The 21596-nt window shown below is 35.0% G+C and overlaps 1 protein-coding gene across 1 annotated transcript; it reads left to right on the forward strand.

The window, feature by feature from the left end:
• The first annotated feature begins 535 nt into the window (after positions 1-535).
• On the forward strand, positions 536-18311 carry LOC137400978 (short-chain collagen C4-like). The gene is made up of 7 exons (XM_068087316.1): positions 536-613; positions 10456-10617; positions 11395-11437; positions 14479-14679; positions 15608-15766; positions 16675-16908; positions 18109-18311. Exons 1-7 carry the CDS (start codon positions 536-538, stop codon positions 18309-18311), a joined length of 1080 nt encoding a protein of 359 aa, XP_067943417.1.
• The last annotated feature ends 3285 nt before the right edge of the window (positions 18312-21596 follow it).

The raw sequence follows: 21596 nt of genomic DNA on the forward strand, positions 1-21596 counted from the left end.
ACAAGACCAACATCTTTTCCTGCCAAGACTGTCTGTGTCACCATTCGTGTCAGCCTCCATAAACATTCCAACTAGCTAATGATCTGCCCGCATCCGCTTGCTTATCTTTGTCTGTGCGCCTGGAACAAAATCAATTGTGTAAATATTATTCTGCAACCTTTTCGTATCTTGTGTTTGACTCATGCCACACATATTTTATGCAAGTCATTCTCTCCTATATAAGGGAACTCCATCTTGTTTGTAAGAAGTCTTTAGTTCAACATTCATACTGATACCCTTACGCTCATATTTTATGATTCATTCTCACTACGTAATATAGATCGTTAAATATACTGTTATTAAATACAACCACTGTCTCGTTATCGCAGTATTAGATCTTGTGGTAGAAAAACAGTTCTACAAACATTGGCTTAAACAGAAGAAGCCCCCTAAGGGTAACATTGCTAAGAAGGACGTTAGCAACGGGTTATCACACAACACATCATCAGTGGATGCAAACAGCTAGCTGGAAACGCATACACTGAGCGGCATAATCATGTCGCCGGGGTTGTGTATAGAAGTCTATGTGATGAGTATGGCCTTAATAAACGACAACACTGGTTGGAAGCTCCTGGTAAGGTGAATGAAAATGACCGCGCTAAGATCCTCTGGGACTTTTACATCCGAACTGACAAGCATGTCCTAGCAAACCAACCAGATATAGTGGTGGTAGGCAAGGAGAACAAGAGGGCTACTATAATAGATATAGCAGTACCCAATGACTACAATATAGCCAGCAAAGAAAAAGAAAAGGTAGAGAAATATCTTCCTCTTGGAGAAGAAATTGAAAAATGCTGGAATGTAAGAACAACTGTAATCCCAGTAGTCATTAGGGCACTGGGCGCAATAACACCGGCGCATAAAATGTGGCTTGCCCAAATACCAACAAAAATCAACTCAGGTGAGTTGCAGAAAAGTGCGCTATTGGGAAAAGCTAAGATCTTGAGGCGAGTGCTAAAACTCCCAGGTCTCTGGTAGGAGACCAAAGTTAGAGCAGAAATTACCACCCATACGGGGTATCCGGGGTGAGGAAACAATTTATATATATATATATATATATATATATATATGTATATATATATATATATATATATATATATATATATATATATATATATATATATATATATATATATATATATATATATATATATATATATATATATATATATATATATATATATATATATATATATATATATATATATATATATATATATATATATATATATATATATATATATATATATATATATATATATATATATATATATATATACTCATGCTACAGACATTACTGTTTCGGCTATTGAAGCCTCATCAGTGCAGCTCAGAGCTTGGGCAAGGGACACAAATCCCATTACCAATGACAGTTGACTTCCTGCCACGAAACAACTAAGTTGCCTCGCAGACTTTAAGAAAGTCAATGTGCTGGCACCAGAGTGCTCAAATCACAAAAGTGATGAGCTTTGCTCAAAGGCTAATAGTGCCGCACCTCTCACAGAGTGCTCGACCAAACCGAAGTAACAGAGCATATACTCATGCTACAGACAGTACTGTTTCGGCTATTAAAGCCTCATCAGTGCAGCTCAGAGCTTAGGCAAGGGACACAAATCCCATTACCAATGACAGCTGACTTCCTGCCACGAAACAACTAAGTTGCCTCACAGACTTTAAGAAAGTCAATGTGCTGGCACCAGAGTGCTCAAATCACAAAAGTGATGAGCTTTGCTCAAAGGCTAATAGTGCCGCACCTCTCACAGAGTGCTCAACCAAACCGAAGTAAGGGAGCATATACTCATGCTACAGACAGTACTGTTTCGGCTATTGAAGCCTAATCAGTGCAGCTTAGAGCTTAGGCAAAGGACACAAATCCCATTACCAACAAGAGTTGACTTCCTACCATATATATAAAAAATTGTTTCCTCAACCCGGATACCCCGTATGGGTGGTAAATTCTGCTCCAACTTGGGTCTCCTACCAGAGACCTGGGAGTTTGAGCACTCGCCTCAAGATCTTAGCTGATCCCAATAACGCACTTTTCGGCAACTCACCTGAGTTGATTGTTGTTGGTATTTGGGCAAGCCACATTTTATGCGCTGGTGTTATTGCGCCCAGTGCTCCAATGACTACTGGGATTACAGTTGTTCTTACATTCCAGCATTTTTCAATTTCTTCTCCAAGAGGGAGATATTTCTCTACCTTTACTTTTTCTTTGCTGGCTATATTGTAGTCATTGGGTACTGCTATATCTATTATAGTAGCCCTCTTGTTCTCCTTGTCTACCACCACTATATCTGGTTGGTTTGCTAGGACATGCTTGTCAGTTTGGATGTAGAAGTCCCAGAGGATCTTAGCGCGGTCAATTTCATTCACCTTATCAGGAGCTTCCCACCAGTGTTGTGGTTTATTAAGGCCATACTCATCACATAGACTTCTATACACAATACCTGCGACATGATTATGCCGCTCAGTGTATGCGTTCCCTGCTAGCTGCCTGCATCCACTGATGATGTGTTGGATGGTCTGAGGTGCATCTTTGCACAGTCTGCATCTAGGATCGTCTCTGGTGTGATAGATTTTCGTTTGGAGTTGCCTTGTTGGGAGCACTTGCTCCTGGGCTGCCATGATTAGCGACTCGGTATTGGCCGTTAGGTTTCCTTTGTTCAGCCAAATATATGTCTGGTGAAGATCGCCAACCTTAGATATTAGTTGGTGGTAAGCACCATGAAAAGGTTTCGTGTGCCAGTCAATTTCCTCATCATCAGGGCGTAGGTCCGTTGTAAGAGCAGCCGATTGAAATTCACCTAGCAACTTATCTGAGATGGCCATGGAGGCTGCATATGCTTTGATGCTTTGCTCCTCCTCTTTCACTGTCTGCTGTACTCTTTTGAGTCCCCTACCGCCATTTTTCCTATCAAGATACAATCTAGTAGTATCAGATTTTGGGGTGGAGTGCTCCATGCGTGGTCAGCAGTTTACGAGTTGCTATATCTGTTTCTTTGATGGCTTCCTCAGTCCACTTTAATATGCCTGCTGGATATCTTATTACTGGCAGTGCGTAGGTATTTATTGCCATGATTTGGTTCTTGGCATTGAGCTGGCTCCGTAAGACCTGCCGAAGGAGTTTCTTGTATTCGGTAATGGCTTTGTGATGTACCTCGGTTTCGTGGTTGATGTTGCTTTGCATAATCCCCAAGTACTTGTACCCTTCTTCTATATCTTTGATGGTACCATTTGGCATTCTTAGGCCATCTGTGAGCATAGAATGGCCTTTCTTAAGAATTAGCCTTCCAAATTTCTCAATACCGAAGGCCATTCCGATGTCCTTGCTGTATACCTGAGTGAGGTGTATTAGCGAATCAATGTCCCTTTCTTTGTTAGCGTACAGCTTGATGTCATCCATGTAGAAGAGGTGGTTTATCTTGGTGCCACTCTTAAACTGGTACCCATATTGAGTCTCCTCCAGCATATTGCTTATAGGGTTTAGGAATATGCAGAAGAGCAGCGGTGATAAGGAGTCGCCTTGATAGATGCCTCGCTTAATTTGTACACTCGCCAGCTTTTTGCCATTAGCCTCCAGTTCCGTCTTCCATTTGGTCATTGACATCTTTATGAATGCCACAAGAGCAGGGTGAACATTGTACATACTGAGGCACTCAAGTATCCAACTATGGGGAATTGAGTCATAGGCCTTTTTGTAGTCAATCCAAGTCATGGCAAGATTGGTTTGCCTTCTCCTGCTGTCTTGACAGACCGTCCGATCCACCAGTAACTGACGTTTAGCTCCTCGGGTGTTGCGCCCAATTCCTTTCTGAGCACTGGTCAAATAGTGACTCATGTGCTCTTCCAGTTTGTCTGCAACTATTCCTGAGAGCAGTTTCCAAGTGGTGGGCAAGCGCGTTATTGGTCGATAGTTTTTGGGAATCGGCCCCTGCTTTGGATCTTTTATCAGAAGTACAGTTCGTCATTTGGTCAGCCATTGTGGATGGTCACCTTGTTCTATTAGGCATTCCATCTGCATAGCCATTCTAGTGTGAAGTGATGTCAATTTCTTTAACCAGAAGGCTTGAATCATGTCGCGGCCAGGTGCTGCCCAGTTGTTCATACGCTGCACTCTGCACTTGATGTCCTCTTTGCTGATGGTGAGTCTTTGCTGAGCCACAGTGTGTTGATGGTTCTCTTTAAGCCTCTTCAGCCAATTTGCAGTGGTGTTATAAGTAGTCTCTTTCTCCCAGATGTCCTTCCAGAACTTTGAAGTGCTAGATCGGGGAGACTCAGACATTGGCCTCTGCAGTTCACCTTTGAACTGGGAATACACTCTAGATGGATTATTGATGAACAGTTTGTTCATTCTCTTGTTATCCCGCTCTTTGGTGTACCGCTTCAGTCGTGCCGAGAGTGCTACTAGCTGCTGTTTGGCAGATTCTAGAGCTTCTATTGTGGCTTCCCTTTTTGGACGCTCCAAACTGTGGTTAGATCTCTCACTGAGCCTACTAACTTTCTTGCGCAAGTCCTTGATCTTATTTTGTAGCCTCAGCTGCCAGGATGGAATGGCTTGAAGCCTTGTTGGCATTGGCTTAATATCCATCTCCTCAAAGATGACGGTTGCTGTACTGTAGATTAAGGCATTAGTCTCACTGATTGATCCAGTTGAGATCGACTCCAGTGCCATGTTAATGTCTTCTAACAGCTTCTTAGGTATGGCCTTGCTAACTCTTCGTAGTGGTACCCTGCTTCCATAATCATTAGCAGCTAACATCTTGTTGATGATATTTTCCGCAAGCTCTCTCACCCTTGGGTCAAGGTCCAAGTGCATGTCTTCTTCAACCCGTGAGTCAACACATGATCGTGTATGCGTGACAGTGTGTGTTGATATGCACTCCTCGTTGGTTGAGGTTACTTGAGTGAACTGTTACCTAATTTCATTTACCTCAAGTTCCGATATGAGGTGCCGCTTGATTATGTTACTCCTCTGAGCTACAAGTTGCTTAGCGGTTAGTGGCAATTCAGGGCGCATGTTTATCCACAGTTGCCGCATCCTTCCCATATAGCCCCACTTTTGAGGTTCACTCATAAAGTAGCACTGCATGAGGTCCGTGTTATCAGTCCGAGTCCATTTCATCCGTTTTGAACCAGTAGCCCATTTTTCCCTGCCTTGTGCTGGTTCAGCTACAGGTAGCGCAGACCTTGTTTGACCGGGCGACGTCCGAGCCGGCATGGCTTTGGTTATTGCACTCATCATAGAGGTTGTAGACGTTATACAAGCAAGGGTCTTGTCAAAGGACCACCAGAAAAGTGCAGTTGTTGGGCTTTGAACCGAGGACCTAATGATCACCGTCCCGATACTTACCAACTGCGCTATCTGTCCTGTGGGAAGATATATATATATATATATATATACATATATACTGCATATAAATATATATATATATAATTTAAAAGAAATTGTTTTTCACCCCGGATACCCCGTATGGGTGGTAAATCCTGCTCTAACTCGGGTCTCCTACCAGAGACCTAGGAGTTTGAGCACTCGCCTCAAGATCTTAGCTGTTCCCAATAGCGCACTTTTCTGCAACTCACCTGAGTTGATTGTTGTTGGTATTTGGGCAAGCCACATTTTATGCGCTGGTTTTATTGCGCCCAGTGCCCCAATGGCTACTTGGATTACAGTTGTTCTTACATTCCAGCATTTTTCAATCTCTTCTCCAAGAGAGAGATATTTTTCTACCTTTTCTTTTTCTTTGCTGGCTATATTGTAGTCATTGGGTACTGCTATATCTATTATAGTAGCCCTCTTGTTCTCCTTGTCTAGCACCACTATATCTGGATGGTTTGCTAGGACATGCTTGTCAGTCTGGATGTAGAAGTCCCAGAGGATCTTAGCGCGGTCATTTTCGTTCACCTTACCAGGAGCTTCCCACCAGTGTTGTGGTTTATTAAGGCCATACTCATCACATAGACTTCTATACACAACACCTGCGACATGATTATGCCGCTCAGAGTTTGCGTTCCCTGCTAGCTGTTTGCATCCACTGATGATGTGTGGGATGGTCTCAGGTGCATCTTTGCACAGTCTGCATCTAGGATCGTATCTAGTGTGATAGATTTTCGTTTGGAGTTGCCTTGTTGGGAGCACTTGCTCCTGGGCTGCCATGATTAGCGACTCTGTATTGGCTGTTAGGTTTCCTTTGTTCAGCCACATATATGTCTGGTGAAGATCGCCAACCTTAGATATTAGTTGGTGGTAAGCAGCACCATGAAGAGGTTTCGTGTGCCAGTCAATTTCCTCATCATCAGGGCGTAGGTCCGTTCTAAGAGCAGCCGATTGAAGATCAGCTATCAACTTATCTGAGATGGCCATGGAGGCTGCATATGTTTTCATGCTTTGCTCTCCTCTTTCACTGTCTGCTGTACACTTTTGAGTCCCCTACCGCCATCTTTCCTATCAAGATACAATCTAGTAGTATCAGATTTTGGGGTGGAGTGCTCCATGCATTGTCAGCAGCTTACTGACCATGTATATATGTTTACTGTCTATATATATGTTTACTGACTATATATATATATATATATATATATATATATATATATATATATATATATATATATATATATATATATATATATATATATATATATATATATATATATATATATATATATATATATATATATATATATATATATATATATATATATATATATATATATATATATATATATATATATATATATATATACATATATATATATATATGTACATATATACATATATATTTTATATACTACATATATATACTACTATATATATACTATATACTACATATATATATATATACTAGTATATATATATATATACTAGTATATATATATATATATATATATATATATATATATATATATATATATATATATATATATATATATATATATATATATATATATATATATATATATATATATATATATATATATATATATATATATATATATATATATATATATATATATATATATATACTACTTACTACTTATTATACAACCAGATAGCCTGCTAGCTTTTTTTACAAATACATTCAGTAAATATAGTATAACTTTATGATATATGTAAACCTGTATGATGGTATGTAATATTTAAAGAAAGTATTAGCACAGGATATACTAGTAAATCAATGTGAAGTATAAAGTTATTAAAAAATCATCTATATTTAACTAAATATGGCTAGCTTTCGATAGGCAACTATTTTATTAAGTGAAGTATTTAGTTTTTTTAAGAAACAAACCTAAAATCCATCTCAGGTTGTCCATAAACCGACATTTTACAAACCTTTTAAGCTTCACCCGCCTGTCTTCATGTGATAAACTACATGTATTATGTTTGTCATAAAATCATAAGAGTAGTGCAGCATTATCAGAATGCGTAACCAACAACAGAAATATAACTGTATATTCATATAGTTACCTTACTGAATGTAGTTAGAGTTAAAGGTTGCTCTCACATTCGCTGTTAACAAAATATGGTTTTTAAAAGTATGCTTAAGAGCGAAAAATCTTCAAGTGCAGTATGGCAGTAAAACCTTGTATTTTGGTGTTATAACAATGATTGTTTAAATGTACCAGTTAGAGAGGAGTCACACCATTTATTTCATGCATATTAACAAAGTGAGTAAAAGGTTAGCCAATTAGATCTCAAGTTCAAGAGATTTAGCATTTTGATGTGATACGATCAATAATTTTCTCAACCAAAATCATGCTTGTGCAAATCATTCAATATTGTTCTTTGTGACTGAAAAATATACAGAAAAAAAGCAGATTGCTCAACAAAAATCAATAATAATATATTTTATGCTTTTCAATAATTGCGGTAATTTCTATATAATGCTATCACTTTCATGAGATTTCTCAACAAAGAATTTATTTTGGTGCATTGATGTAATCTACCAAAGGTTAGAATTCATGGCTAAATTCACTGAAAGAGCTCAACATTGGTTGTAAAAATCAGATAAGTTAGAAATTATGAAATGTATATCTACATAGCAATCAAAATCAAATAACCTAAACATCAAAAAAATAGCATCTTTGAACAAAAAAGTACAACAACGACATCAGCCAATTACAACTAATGATTGTAAGTGGCTGATGTCAGTTTTATTAGTGTCTGTCACAATAAAAACAATTAAATTTTGTTAAAGATCGAAATGGTGTTTGAAAATCTAATATAGCAGCACAAAATATTTGCAACGGTTAAATAAGCAGTTAGCATTACTAATTAAACTGTGTGGTTAATTTTTGTAAATCTATATATTTAGGTAGCTACTAAACAAATATCTCAATCACTGTACATATTTTGAGAGATTGCGAGAACACCTTTTGTCATTTGCAGAAACACACAGAGCTTTCATTCATGCAATTTAAGCTGTTTTTTGTCCTATGCAACCAAAGATGAGACCTAAAATGTTCTTTGATTCCAGCTGACTACATTCTGTGCTGCAAACTTGATACTTTTAGAATTTAAAACTTGAGCAACCTATTGTAGGTCTCCTTCTGAAGATTATATTGATAGAGGAATGGCTGATTGATTCAGCTTAGCAAACATGGTTCTCTGAATTACAAATACCTTGACATCAGCGACCTATTTGCAATATTTTCAAGGAATGTTCAACACATTTCGTTTAAAAGTTATGTATTATTTAGACTAAGTTTAAGCACTAGAAATTGTTGAATTACTTGCCATCATGGTATGAATTGATTCAGTTGAGATTCAAATTGAACAAACAATGAAAATATATTTCCAAAAAAAAATTAGTAAGAAATGATGGTCGAAAACATTTTGAATAAAGGAAGAACAAGGACAAGAAATGCATTCATATTTTTAAGATGTACCAAACTTTTAGATTGCTTTGAGCAGTGTGGTTTTTACATTCAGCAGTTATTTCATAATTTTTTAAACATCACTGAACGTTTAGTGACACTCTGCCGGACAAATAAAAGGACTCTCAAAAAATTGATGGAGAGCATGAGTGCTGGCTTGTCTTTATTACTTCTCTTTGAAAAAAAAAAAGGCATTTGGGATTAGCCTTGATTGGTAGCAGAGAAGTGGCTGTAGTGAAAAAGAAGAAGGTACGGGATAAAAAGTATTTCATACGTGAAGAAAATACAAATCAGAGGGTTTTGAGGAAGAAATCAAAAAGACCGAGCACTAGGGAGATTTCTGCATTTTTTAACTAGAAGATATCGGAAGCTATCAACTGAGAGACATGGCTGAGTATTGTTTGTTGGCCTTGCATTACAAGTGTTTATCAAGGTTTTATTTGAATCCAGTCCATCATATTTGTCATGGCTAAAGCCATGACAAATATGATGGACATGAGTAACGCCATATTTGTCATGGCTAAAGCCATGACAAATATGGCGTTACTGATGTACTGTGTACGATGGTCTGGAGTAGAAAAGTGAAAATGTATAGCTCCGTGTGTAACCATTGTATTTTTTTTATTGTTTGCGATTGTGGATTATGATCAGTTTTAATAAAAAGAATAAATATTGTGTCTGGTGTCGAGCTATTTCAACCAAAAGATTTGGGAGCCATCTAAAACAAGAGCAATTATGACTAACAAGGCCCCGCTTATCTCATGAAAATATAACAATCACTTCCCTAGGTAAACGGTCTGAAACAGCATGTGAACTACAACAAAACCTTGAAATTTCTACAGAGAGCAGTGCTAAACATTGATGCTTTTGTCGTTAAAGAACTGCAGGAACAACTTCTAATGGCAAGGAGTTAATAATTGTATTAATAATTATTAGGCAAGACACAAAAAAGTTACAAGCAGCAGAAACGCCCGAACCCAACCTTTTTAACTTTGTTGTGAATTAAAAAATAAATATCAATAATAAACATTTTATCCAATACTGCGAGTACGAAGAAACACTGATTTTCTTAGCACTGTCATTACAGCTTGGCTTATAATCTGTATCTCTGATTATTATGTTATTTATATAAATGTTATGAAAGGTGTTTGCATGTTCGCTTGCTTCATGAGCGACTCTTGAGCAGCATTTTTATTTGCTTGTTAAACTTTATTGTGTACCCTGTTCCTTCAAGCATGAAATGCTTGCTTTTCCTTTTAATAGAGCAGCCAGTCAGTTATCACATTTATTGATAGTGTTGGACAGAGACCTAGACATAGGTAAGATATCTTCCCTTGTATTATTTTACCAACTGATTATGATTTTCTACCAACACTAGCAACGGTGGTTTTATGGCTGAAAAAGATATGGTGTTAAATAAATGGAGATTAATCAAGTTGTATTGTTTTTTTTAAATGGGCAAGCGCAGCAATTTTATTTTACAAAATCTTAACGATTACTTATCGCTTAAAAGAGTGCTGAATTTATGACTGATATTTGTAGAGTATAAAAATAACTAAAATGAGAACACTCGGCCTTACTTTTCTGACCATCATGTTGGTTGGAATGAATCACTCCAACCCTGTGGAAGAAAACGAGGTAGTGGTTCAGTTGCAGGCAGATGTTGAGGACCTGAAAGGAATAGTCGCTTCCATTAAAACATTTGTAAGTTTTATCTCGTCTCTATAGTTATATCTTAAACTATGTATAAGTTGAGTTTTCAAATAGTTTTTTCCTACAATCTTGATGAGAAACTTATTTGCCCAGTAATATAAAGCCTTAATTTTAATTATTCAGTAATCAAGTTGAAATTTAGAGCAAGAATAACTTGGTTTTACTTTCTTTAAAGTACTTTGCTTTTGGTCTATTGCAATTTTATATCTATTGGGCATGCACTAATTGTTTTGTAAATACTGTAGGCTATATGGTAGTTACCACTATTTTCATGGAATTGTACATAATCCTGTATTTACTTGATTATTAGCACTACAAAATTTAATTTTAAACGGTTTATCCACTATTAAATTTTGTAGTAGTCAAAATAATAAAGTCATAGTTCTCACGATTGGTATTTTTCACCATTATTTTAAGCTCTATTGTGCCATAATACTTTTAGTCGTGCTTTGTTTGTCTGACATATATTATTGGTTTATCATATTGCGTGTTTTTTATATAACTCTTGTTTCTCTATGAATTTGCTTCCCCGTGTGTAAAACTCCATTCTTAAACAGTTCTATTTATGCATAGTTTGATTCTTATCTAATCTTTCCTATTGTTTAGTTTTATGGCATCTCATAGCGCAGCTGGAACATATGTTTAAAAAGTGTTAATCAGAGAACCTTTCAAATAAAAAGTTGGGCATTACTTTCATGGGAATAATTCTTTACCCATTTCTGTCTCCGTTTCTGAACCACTGTGTAAACCTACTGCTACTTTTTATAGATGGAAGAAGCTGCAGCAGGAAACAATCCATGGGAAGGTGAAGGTAAGAGACTTTAATCTAAATGACTGATAATGACAATCAAGTAATTGTTTAGTTACTCAATATTTCCAAGTCATCAATGTCGACAGTCCTGGTTTTCAGATTTCTAATAAACTTTTTGAGACCGTAAAGACGTTGTAGTATCTGTTAATTTTGCTAAAGCCTGTTAAACAATTCAGATTGCTTTTAGTGCTTATCTAACCGAGTATATGTAAGTTTTTTAACACTTATTACACTTTTGCACAACAACAAAAATTTATTTTCTTATTGTTGCTATCAATTGGAAAAAACCAGAATGCTTAGTTAGGTTATAAAGACAAACTTTATTTTTATTGATTCTGACACTTTATAACATTATCATCTAGGCTTTATACCTATAATTATGAATTGTAACTTTGAGGCCCCACACTAATAGCTTTTCTTACTTAGTTTACACTTCAACAAAACTAGCTTACTCCAAAGTTTGGACACCAAAGTTTTGAGTCCAAACTTTGATCCAACAAATCACTCAAAATTTATTTAATATTTCTCTTGCTAGCACTACAACTAATAATTGCACTCAAGTCAGAACTTTTATTGTGTTCTACTATAAAATGTGTTTACTACACACTCATAGTGCTATCCTCACTGTAAACTTTGATAATGCTCATTTTGTATTACACAATGACAAAGTGAATAGTACTGAATGAACCAACACACTTAATCTCCCACTCACATCATGTATCATTGGGTGTACCGCTTACATTTTTATTGCATACACTGATAGTTTTATTAAAAGCAGCTAATTATACCAAGTTGCTATAAAAATATGCAAATATATGTATTTTCCTTATTGATAGCGTCTCTAAGTATTCTATATACATGTAACTATACAAACTAGTTTACTATTGCTACCAGTGCATCCCTGAATAGTTTACTAGTGCTACCAGTACGTCACCAACTTTTTGTAATCCACTGCAGTTCATGAGCCAATTTTTAGACAGGTTTTTGATGGAAAATCATCTCATGGAAATCAGAGTATGCAAGTATTGTAATGCAAACTCACATTCATATGACATATATAGCGGTTTGATATGATGAAACTGAGTTCAGAAGGCGTTATCTAATAATAGAAATGTAATCTAAGCTACAATCTCTGGTTAATTTATCAGTTTGTAATGAAATAATATCAACCTTATTCTTTCCTTTGAGTATCAAATATGCTTAGCTATGATAACTTATGTTACCGCAATGTTTTTTCATAAAAATATGAGCTAACACCTAGAAATATATAAGCTAACTTATGCATGAAAAGTAAAACTTTATTACATTGTGATCTGTAACAAAAACCGTCACCTAACAATAAAATGACTTCATAGACAATAGATCATGACTATATCAAAATACGTTTTATATAATGAAGAAGAATGAAGAAATCGGTCCCCTAACAATAAAAGCATAACTTGAACTGCATTCCTTGGTGACTTGATCAGTATGTACAGAAATAATATCTACTTCATCATTTTCTTTTGAGAATCGAATATTTTTAGCTATAGTTACAGACCCATAGTTGTCAGCTCAGACAAGGCTTTTGAGTTTCTTTGCATAGTTCGAGCAAAATATTACCTTGATAAATAATTAAATACCATCTTTCGAAAGTTGGTATGAATGTTATCAATTTGATAGTTCTTTTCACTATAGCGTGAAGCTCATTTTTTTACAAATGACCGTTGCGTGTTAAAAGATTATTGAGCATTTCATTGAATAAGAGCTGGCATCATAAAAGAACATTTGATTATTTTAGTAAAGCCTAGTTCAGATACCTTTGGTTTTGTTTAAAAAAGAAATCTAAATGTGAATGTTAGATGCTGTAACAAACTACATTATTTTATATGCTTTCAATATTTATCGATAATATAGCAGCCATTCACTACACCGTAAAAATGTTTTCATACATTTTAATTTTTTGTTATTTTGCAATCTGTGGAACTGATAATTGTAAACTGGCTTAGCAAAAAATTAGTTACTTTCTGATGTAAATGTATTGTAGCTGTACATGAAATAAATCATCACACTCTTAAAGACTAACTTGCATCAAATTTTAGTAGTTTTTATTAAAAAACATCATTATTTTTCTATAATTTGTGTTGTTTCTTGCTTTTAAGTTTAGCTTACAGTCAGGATCTTTTAATAATAAAATTAATACTATGTGATTGTGGTTAAACTACTCATAAGTATTATGTGCCAAAGGGGTCACTAGTTGCTGTCAGTGCTATATTTTATGTTGGCTATTCAATGCAAATTGAAGCATTATGCGTTGCTATGCGTTCAGTCTTTTTACGGCTATAGATGTCATATTTGCACCGCTGTTTGACCTGAGCACTTTAACTGCAATCAAGTGTTGATTTAAGCTTTAAACAATCCGGTAATCAAATCATCTTAGACAACAAAACTGATAACAGACAATAGAAAATTACAGTCATTTTTGAAAAACTTGTTAAAATTTTGTAAAAGTTCATCTTTAACATAGCTTTAACACAACATAATGTTAATAGTCATCAAAGAACAAGAGCTGCCCATGATGTAAAAGAATGTTGTATTATATTCTATATAATTTTTGTATACCATTTTAAAATAGAAATTCATTTCATTAATTTATTGTAGTTGAAGAAATGAAATTAATTGCAGCAACTTGAAAGAGAACTTGAAAAGACTTAGCCTTTTGCTTCAAAGTGTTATCAAAATGCTAAACTTAATTATAAAATTATTAAGAGTCAGATTAATATACTTTGTAAAAATTTGATAAATTTACTGCTAGCTGGCTATTAATACTACCCAACTTGAAGTCAATGGGCAGGTAATTAAACAAGTCTATTAAAGTTGAGGCAGCTTATTAATTAGGAGTATACAAAAACCTTTTTAATAAAAGCTTTTTAGTATTTATTAATCAATGAGAGTCTTTGTCGCTAATCATAAATAATTATTACTTTCCTTCTGTTTCAGCAGGTAGCCATTTATTTAGAATAATTCTGCTAAAATTATATCTGATATGCGTTTGTGTTTAGTTGGGCCACCTGGACCTCCCGGACCACCTGGAGTAACTGGTAGAGATGGACGAGATGGAGCCAAAGGAGAAAATGGCATAGATGGTAGAGATGGAGCAGATGGTAGAGATGGAGCCAAAGGAGAGAGCGGTGCAGATGGTAGAGATGGAACAGATGGATTGCCAGGAAGAGATGGAATTTCTGGTAGAGAAGGAGAAAAAGGTAATACTACATGAAAGCTGGCCGATGTTGAAAGCCTGTCAGTATTTTTAACCGACATTTCATAAGATATAGACAAGAAAGCTATCAACAAAGTAACGATTAAGAAATACTTCAATATAATGTCTGGAGGACAGTACAACTATTTTTATTTAGACCTTATAAAGATGTATAATCATTTCACTTCACTCATTTTAATACATGTACATTGTGAAATGTTCAGAAAAATGATTGATTGGCATATTCCATTTGTTACACACTAACAAGCTATTGGTAAACTAGAATATTAGCAGACTGCACTTGTACATTTATATCTGCAAACAAAGCTCATTGTTTTTAAAATTACGCTGCATATCAATATGTTAAACTCTAAAGAGGTAGACTTTACACTTGCAATAATCTACGCAAGGTTTGAAGTGAATGTATCACACAGCATCATAGCTTTAGCAATGAGTAATGCTTACCACCTTCTACATGTAGCTGGGCCACCTGGGCCTCCTACACTCATGATACATGGTGCAATTACAGTTAGGCTTAAATTTTACTAGGTAATTATCAACACCATGCTAAGCAAACTATGTTGAAATAAGGTTATTTCACAGCATTATCATCCCATCAAAGTCCTTCAATAAAAATGTCAAACTTTTATGAACATATAAATCTATCAGGTATTGATAGGCATGTATTATATGTTATCATTATCCATGATCTTTGTCTTACAGTATTGCATTAAATTGATTTATCATTCAGCATACATTTCTAATGAATTTTTAAGGGATTTTTCAAGTTTTAAATTTTGAATTATGCTATAACACATATCACCTGTTGCATTTTACAGATCAAATGTAAATTATTGAATATTGTGAGTAGTGCAGTAATTTTCTAGGTTAAGTACTCTCGTAATGTACATACTAAGCTTGTGTTTTCATAGGAGATGCAGGACATCCTGGTGACCCAGGAGTTGACGGTCGTGATGGGCAAGCGGGTGAACCTGGTCCCAAAGGAAGTCCTGGAGAAACGACTGGTGGTGCAGTTTACACCAGATGGGGAAGAACCACATGTGGATCTGATGCAGTGCTTATTTATAAAGGTCTCTTTGTATTAGCCAAAGTTGTTTGATAGATCAAATATTATTTTATTTTATTTTTGCGAAGAAGCTTCTCAATTTTTAAAAGCAATCTACTTTCAAGTGTTTAAGCTATAAAATAGTTTTAAATTTGGTACTTGTATATGACACATTTATTCTTGTATGTTACTTGAGTTGCTAGTAATGTCGTAATGTCGTTAGTAATACTTCATTTGTAAATTGAAGATAAAAATTGAAAATGACCACCTTTAGGGTGAGGAAGACAATTAATAAAATCTGCACAGAAAGACAGGCTTTTTTTATAGCCAAATGTTGCTTAATTTGTAGGTATTTTGAATTTTGGAACAATTTCTGTTTTTGAATTTTATATTTTGGAAGCAAAGAACACAGGCGCATCTAAACTACATAAAATACATAAAACTCAAAAGATACACTTTCAAATAACTGAATCAGAATAAGGATGTTGCTGTTAACATAGAATGAGTAAATATGTGTAGAATTAATCAGAGGGATATCAAAAGCAGCCATTACAAATAAAAAGATGTAGAGTGCTTGTTTTACCTTCCCCCACATTAATATTGTTTGCATAGCTACATGTACATAGTCAGTAACTGGGTGTTACTTTGGCAACCATGAAGACTGCTGACATACACTGGAACTATCAGTGTCAGTTGTAGTTTCTTTAAAAATATTAATCGTTATACTAGTCAAAATAGTCCAAACTGTTGAATCAGGTGAAGTATTTTCATCAGAATTCTATTATATAAGTTTGGTTAGAAAAAAATAATACCAAATAAGCTGAACTTTATTATCTTCCATAGCTTATTGCTTTTTTACAGCTATTTGCATAATTTGAACAACAATAATAGTTTGGTGTTAGTGAATCATAATAATGTCATGTCTACTCTCAGGGTTTACCGGAGCATCTCAATATAACAATTCAGGAGGGGGAGGCAACTACCAATGCATGGTGAATGATGCTGAGTATAACAGTAAACAGGAGGTTAAAAACTACTATGGCCTTGTGGCGGGTACAGAGTACCAAACTCACAACTTTGGTGTCGTCAGCAATTCTGTTCAAGATCAAGATGCTCCGTGCGCTGTCTGCCATGCTAAAACCAGATCATCAGTAATCATAATTCCTGGTAAAAGGAGTTGCCCGAACCATGAGTGGACATTTGAATATGAAGGCATGTTATATTCTATTACACTAATTAATATAAAAAACAATGAACTGAAAGGTTCATAGTTTTTGCAAAATATTGACCAAAAGCAGTTGCAATATCCCGTAATTATGTTAAAGTCGCTCATCTATTAAAATCAATTACCTAAAGTCTATTCTAATCACTAGATCTGAATATTTCTTTATAGATATTAAATGGCTAATTTTTTAGCCTAATTTAACAAAAAACTGTGATTAAAGGCTTTTTAAACGGTGAAATTTTTCTAGCGCATTCCACAATGAGATAGGTGTATTTATACAGTTACAACTATGGCTCAATAATTAATGTGAGGCCAATAAGTATGACACAGACACTTTCAATACTTGTGGAATCTAGTATGAATTTGCATAATAATGGGCTTGCTTGTTAAAGATTCTATATGGTTAGATATTTGCTAAAGAAATGACTAAGAATGATTGCTAAAAAAATTTATTAAATAGGCAAAGAAAAGTGGTAAATGAATCCCATTCAAACAACTCAACTTTGGTGTTGCCATTATAATTGATATTTCTTGTTTGGCCCACTAACTTAATTTCTAGTGGGACAGCTGAGTATGCATCATCATTTTTTCTTCCAAAAGACTGGTTTTTTTGTCACCAACCCAAAGAATTATTGCCAAAAAAAATATAATGTATATGTCTTTGCAATTAGAGATATATTTATATTTAGTCAAAACTTTGCCAGTTAACCTTTCATGGCATTTATTCTTTTATCCTTAAGCTATGAAATCATATATCTCACTTTTAATAATACTATCGTTGTTTTCACAATTAATAAATACATTATATTTTTGAAATTAAATGTTATAGGAAAAATATTTGAAGTTAAAAACTTGTTACGATATTATTCATTGATGATGATCCAGGTAAACTTATTGGTGGCTTTTTTAAACTTCTGTTAAATATGATTAAGTTACAAGGCCAATTGGTTTGCTAATAACTACAGTGTAAAAAAATATCTGAGCTGCACCAACTATTATTTATAACATAAATTTGTTGTATAGTGCGTAAAGAATATTTATTTTTATGCAATATCTAAATTTGTATCCGCTTCATCTGTATCAGCTTTGCTGTGCAAATAGAAAAATTAGGAACACCCCCAAAACTTATATATCTATTTCAGGCTATTTGATGTCTGGTTATTACAATCGTAATGGAAGGACGACATTTGAGTGTGTTGATGCTAATCCAGAGTTCATAGCTGGAGGAAGTGCTGATAATAATGGGGCATTGTTTTACTTCAACAAAGCTTCCTGTGATAAAAATGTTCCTTGCCCACCTTATGAATTAAAAAAAGCATTAACTTGTGTCATTTGCACCCACTAATCTGCAAACAAAAATACACAAAACATAATTTCTGCATTTCATACATCGCATGGCATTGTTTTCTTTCATATTTTTCTTTCTTAGGAATATGTGCTTGCTAACTAACTTACTTCAAAAATGTTATGTATTTTATTATTATTTTGTATTATGTTATTTACAACCAAATGTGCAACATTTGAATAGTATTTAAACAGTTTCACACAAATTGCATGTTAAAGCGCAAGAGTTTAAAGTTTAGCAAGAGTTTTTACAAATTCAGCTGCTGCTTAACTAATAAATTCATTTATTTATAAAAGTAAAAACAGCTTTTTGTTTTAACAACTCAATCACACAGCATCTAATTATTTCTCATCAGCGTTCTACTGTAGTTTCGCCGCTATTCTTATAAGTGAATTACTGTCAAGGTAACATAAAACTTCAAGGATTCTGCTAATGAACTACACATTGCACTAACAACCCATATCTCCAATGTTATCCTTTAAAAATTTCAGAAGAGTTTCAGAACAATGCAGTAAATATATTATGGAGAAACAACTTCAATGGCGGTTATAAACTCAAGCTTTCTTTTAGCTAAAAGAATTGTTTCTACATTTTAGTTAATTGGGTCAACACTTTTGTGCTCCACCAACAATGTACAAGCTGTAGTTCTGATCAACAAGATTCTGCCTACCAGTGCAAACAACAGAAATTATACCATTTCTAGCAGTAAACCATAGGGTCTTGGTAATAGCTCTTGGCCAACTGCATCGCTCAAATTATTAAGTTTTCTGGATGGATGCAAAAAAATAAGTATGACTATTTGTTTGATTAGATAGATTAATGAATATATGTTAGCAACACTACTTCATATTGAGCACACGTTGAGAAAACAACTTTATTTTTTCATAGATCATTATCAGGAACAAAAGATTTCAAAATAACAAAATATAACAAATAGCCACTTTAAATGTTATCATGTTTGTAATTAAGTTCTAATAAACTCTGTCAGCAAGACAACAAAGATGTTGCTACGCAGCACCACGCTACTACAATAGCACACCGACCTCCCTTTGCCACTAGCCTTCACTATCACAGTGATACACGCTAACAGCAGAATGCTGTCAACAATATCACGGCAATCTCTACTTCCAACTTGCACTCCAGCCAAATTAGCAGCATTACTGCTATTTGATGGACTACTATGCCAGACCGCTACATGCATATTTCCTGTCAGTAAAGACACGACAACCCAGTAGCTCGGCTTACTTGTTTTCCTCACTGAGGCTTTTCACTGTTAGATAGTCTCTTTGCTTTTCTGTAAAAAGCTAGCTTTTCCAAAGTCCTGGCTTTCTATGAAAGTTAGCTTTCACATCACCAGCTAATCACAGGAAAGCCTCAGATAGTTACATAATATTCCACAAATTCGTTAAATTTCAATTGAAACCTCTGAAATTAAAGATCATATGAAATGAGTAATTTTGCGTTCTCATCCCTTAGCAAAAATTAAAGAGGTTACTGTTACTGAAATTGTTATGATTCACCTTAATTTTATCAGACCAATGTAGAGCAACTCCTTCATTAGACCAATGTAGAGCAACTCCTTCATTAGACCAATGTTGAGCAACTCCTTCATTAGACCAATGTAGAACAACTCCTCCGTTACTCCAGCCAATTAGAAAATGTTATCAGCCAGCAACAACAAACAGACTTCAGCATGAATCAGATAATGGCAATATTTGTACTAAATGATCTGTACTTTATATGGGTTTGTATCAACCAAGACTGCCAGTGTGTTCTGTACCCTTTGTATATTCCTTGTATCTTTATTTTCTGTAAAATGCTATGATAATCAACAAGCTTGGGAGTCTTTAGTTTTCAACTTTTATTCTGTTCCTTTCCGTAGTGAGTATGTAAGCAATACTGATTCATAAAATGTGATGCAACAACTTACATATGCTAGCTTCCGGCCAATTATCATTAGCACATTCCTAATAAGGTATCGCAGTTTCCTGACTACTGTATTGTTCCGAATAAATGCTATACTTATAAAAACAAAAAATGAAAAATAACTTGATAAATGTGATTAATAAACTTTTGACTTGAACTATGTAATTTTACCACACACTTCCTTTCAGCATAGCGATATCGTCTTTAGTTTATGATTGGGTGCAAAATATCTTGTAGAGCATGAAATCTCCATATCGAACCAGGGGTTTCCTGGTTCATTTTCCAATTTTGTAGTTGTCTTCTCTTTCTGTTGTGTTGGGTTCCTCATGTGTGTTGCTAGCGACTTTGTCTGTATTATTATCATTTGGTTCTTATTCAGCGACTCCGTTATCGTATTTTTTGTAGCTTCAAACTCTTTTTCTAGTGGTATGATAGAGGCTTCGTGCTGATCACCGACTTTTCTATCGATCGGCTCTTTTTGGAAACCTGGCCGTGCAGGTTGGCGATTTGGTTCTTGTATAACTGGGGCTCTCCCCCAGTTGTTACCAGCTGGAGTGTATAATTTCAACCTGTAATCATGCTCAGTCGAGGTTCTACCATGTAAATCAATTAAGTAAGTACCATTGTCGAATGATTTTTTAACTTTATATGGCCTTTGCCATTTTGCCTGGAGTTTAGGTGTGCATCCTTTTCTGTATATTTTGGTTTTCAGCCACACATATTCACCATTTTGAAACAACAAAGAATGTCTGAGGTCATTAGCTCTGACTTCTGCTTGCTTATTCCGTGTGAATTCGTATGCTATTGCCAATCTGTTCTCCAGCTCACCTGCATAGTTTTTTCTGGATTGCTTCTCTAGACTTGGTCCTGAAGTGAGGCTATCTGGCATTCTGAATTCTCTTTCAAACATTATGAAGTTAGGAGTTTCATAAGTAAAACTGTGTGGTGTGCCTCTAATAGGTCTAGTTAACTGGGGTAATAACAAGTCCCAATCTGTCTCATCACGGTCTAACAGGAAGGTTCTTTCTCCTTGAAAGTCCTTTTTACCTCTTTCAACAACACCATTTCCTTGTGAATGGTAAGGTGTTGTTCTACATATATCTGTGCCCCAGATTTTACATACCTCTAGCATTAATTGGGACTCAAACACAGCTTCCTTGTCTGAATGAATACTTTCTGGAATCCCAAAGTAACAAAAGACTTTGGTCTCTAAAGCCTCTGGTATGCTTTTAGTGCTACCATCTTTTATGGCTAAAGCGTCACGCCACCACGTGAAATGGTCAGCTAATACCAAAGCTATGGTATTGTTTTTAGTGTCTTAGTGAATGGGCCCACTAAATCCACAAATAGCACTTGCCA

The sequence above is a fragment of the Watersipora subatra genome, chromosome 7 (assembly GCF_963576615.1).
Source record: "Watersipora subatra chromosome 7, tzWatSuba1.1, whole genome shotgun sequence".
NCBI classification, from domain to species: Eukaryota; Metazoa; Bryozoa; class Gymnolaemata; order Cheilostomatida; family Watersiporidae; genus Watersipora; species Watersipora subatra.

Excerpts from the sequence above, each read along its gene's own strand:
- LOC137400978 (XM_068087316.1), top strand. The coding sequence starts at position 536 with ATGTCGCCGGGGTTGTGTATAGAAGTCTATGTGATGAGTATGGCCTTA. Across the intron at positions 10,618-11,394 it reads TCGCTTCCATTAAAACATTT|ATGGAAGAAGCTGCAGCAGG; the intron begins GTAAGTTTTATC and ends TACTTTTTATAG. Across the intron at positions 16,909-18,108 it reads ATCAGTAATCATAATTCCTG|GCTATTTGATGTCTGGTTAT; the intron begins GTAAAAGGAGTT and ends TATCTATTTCAG.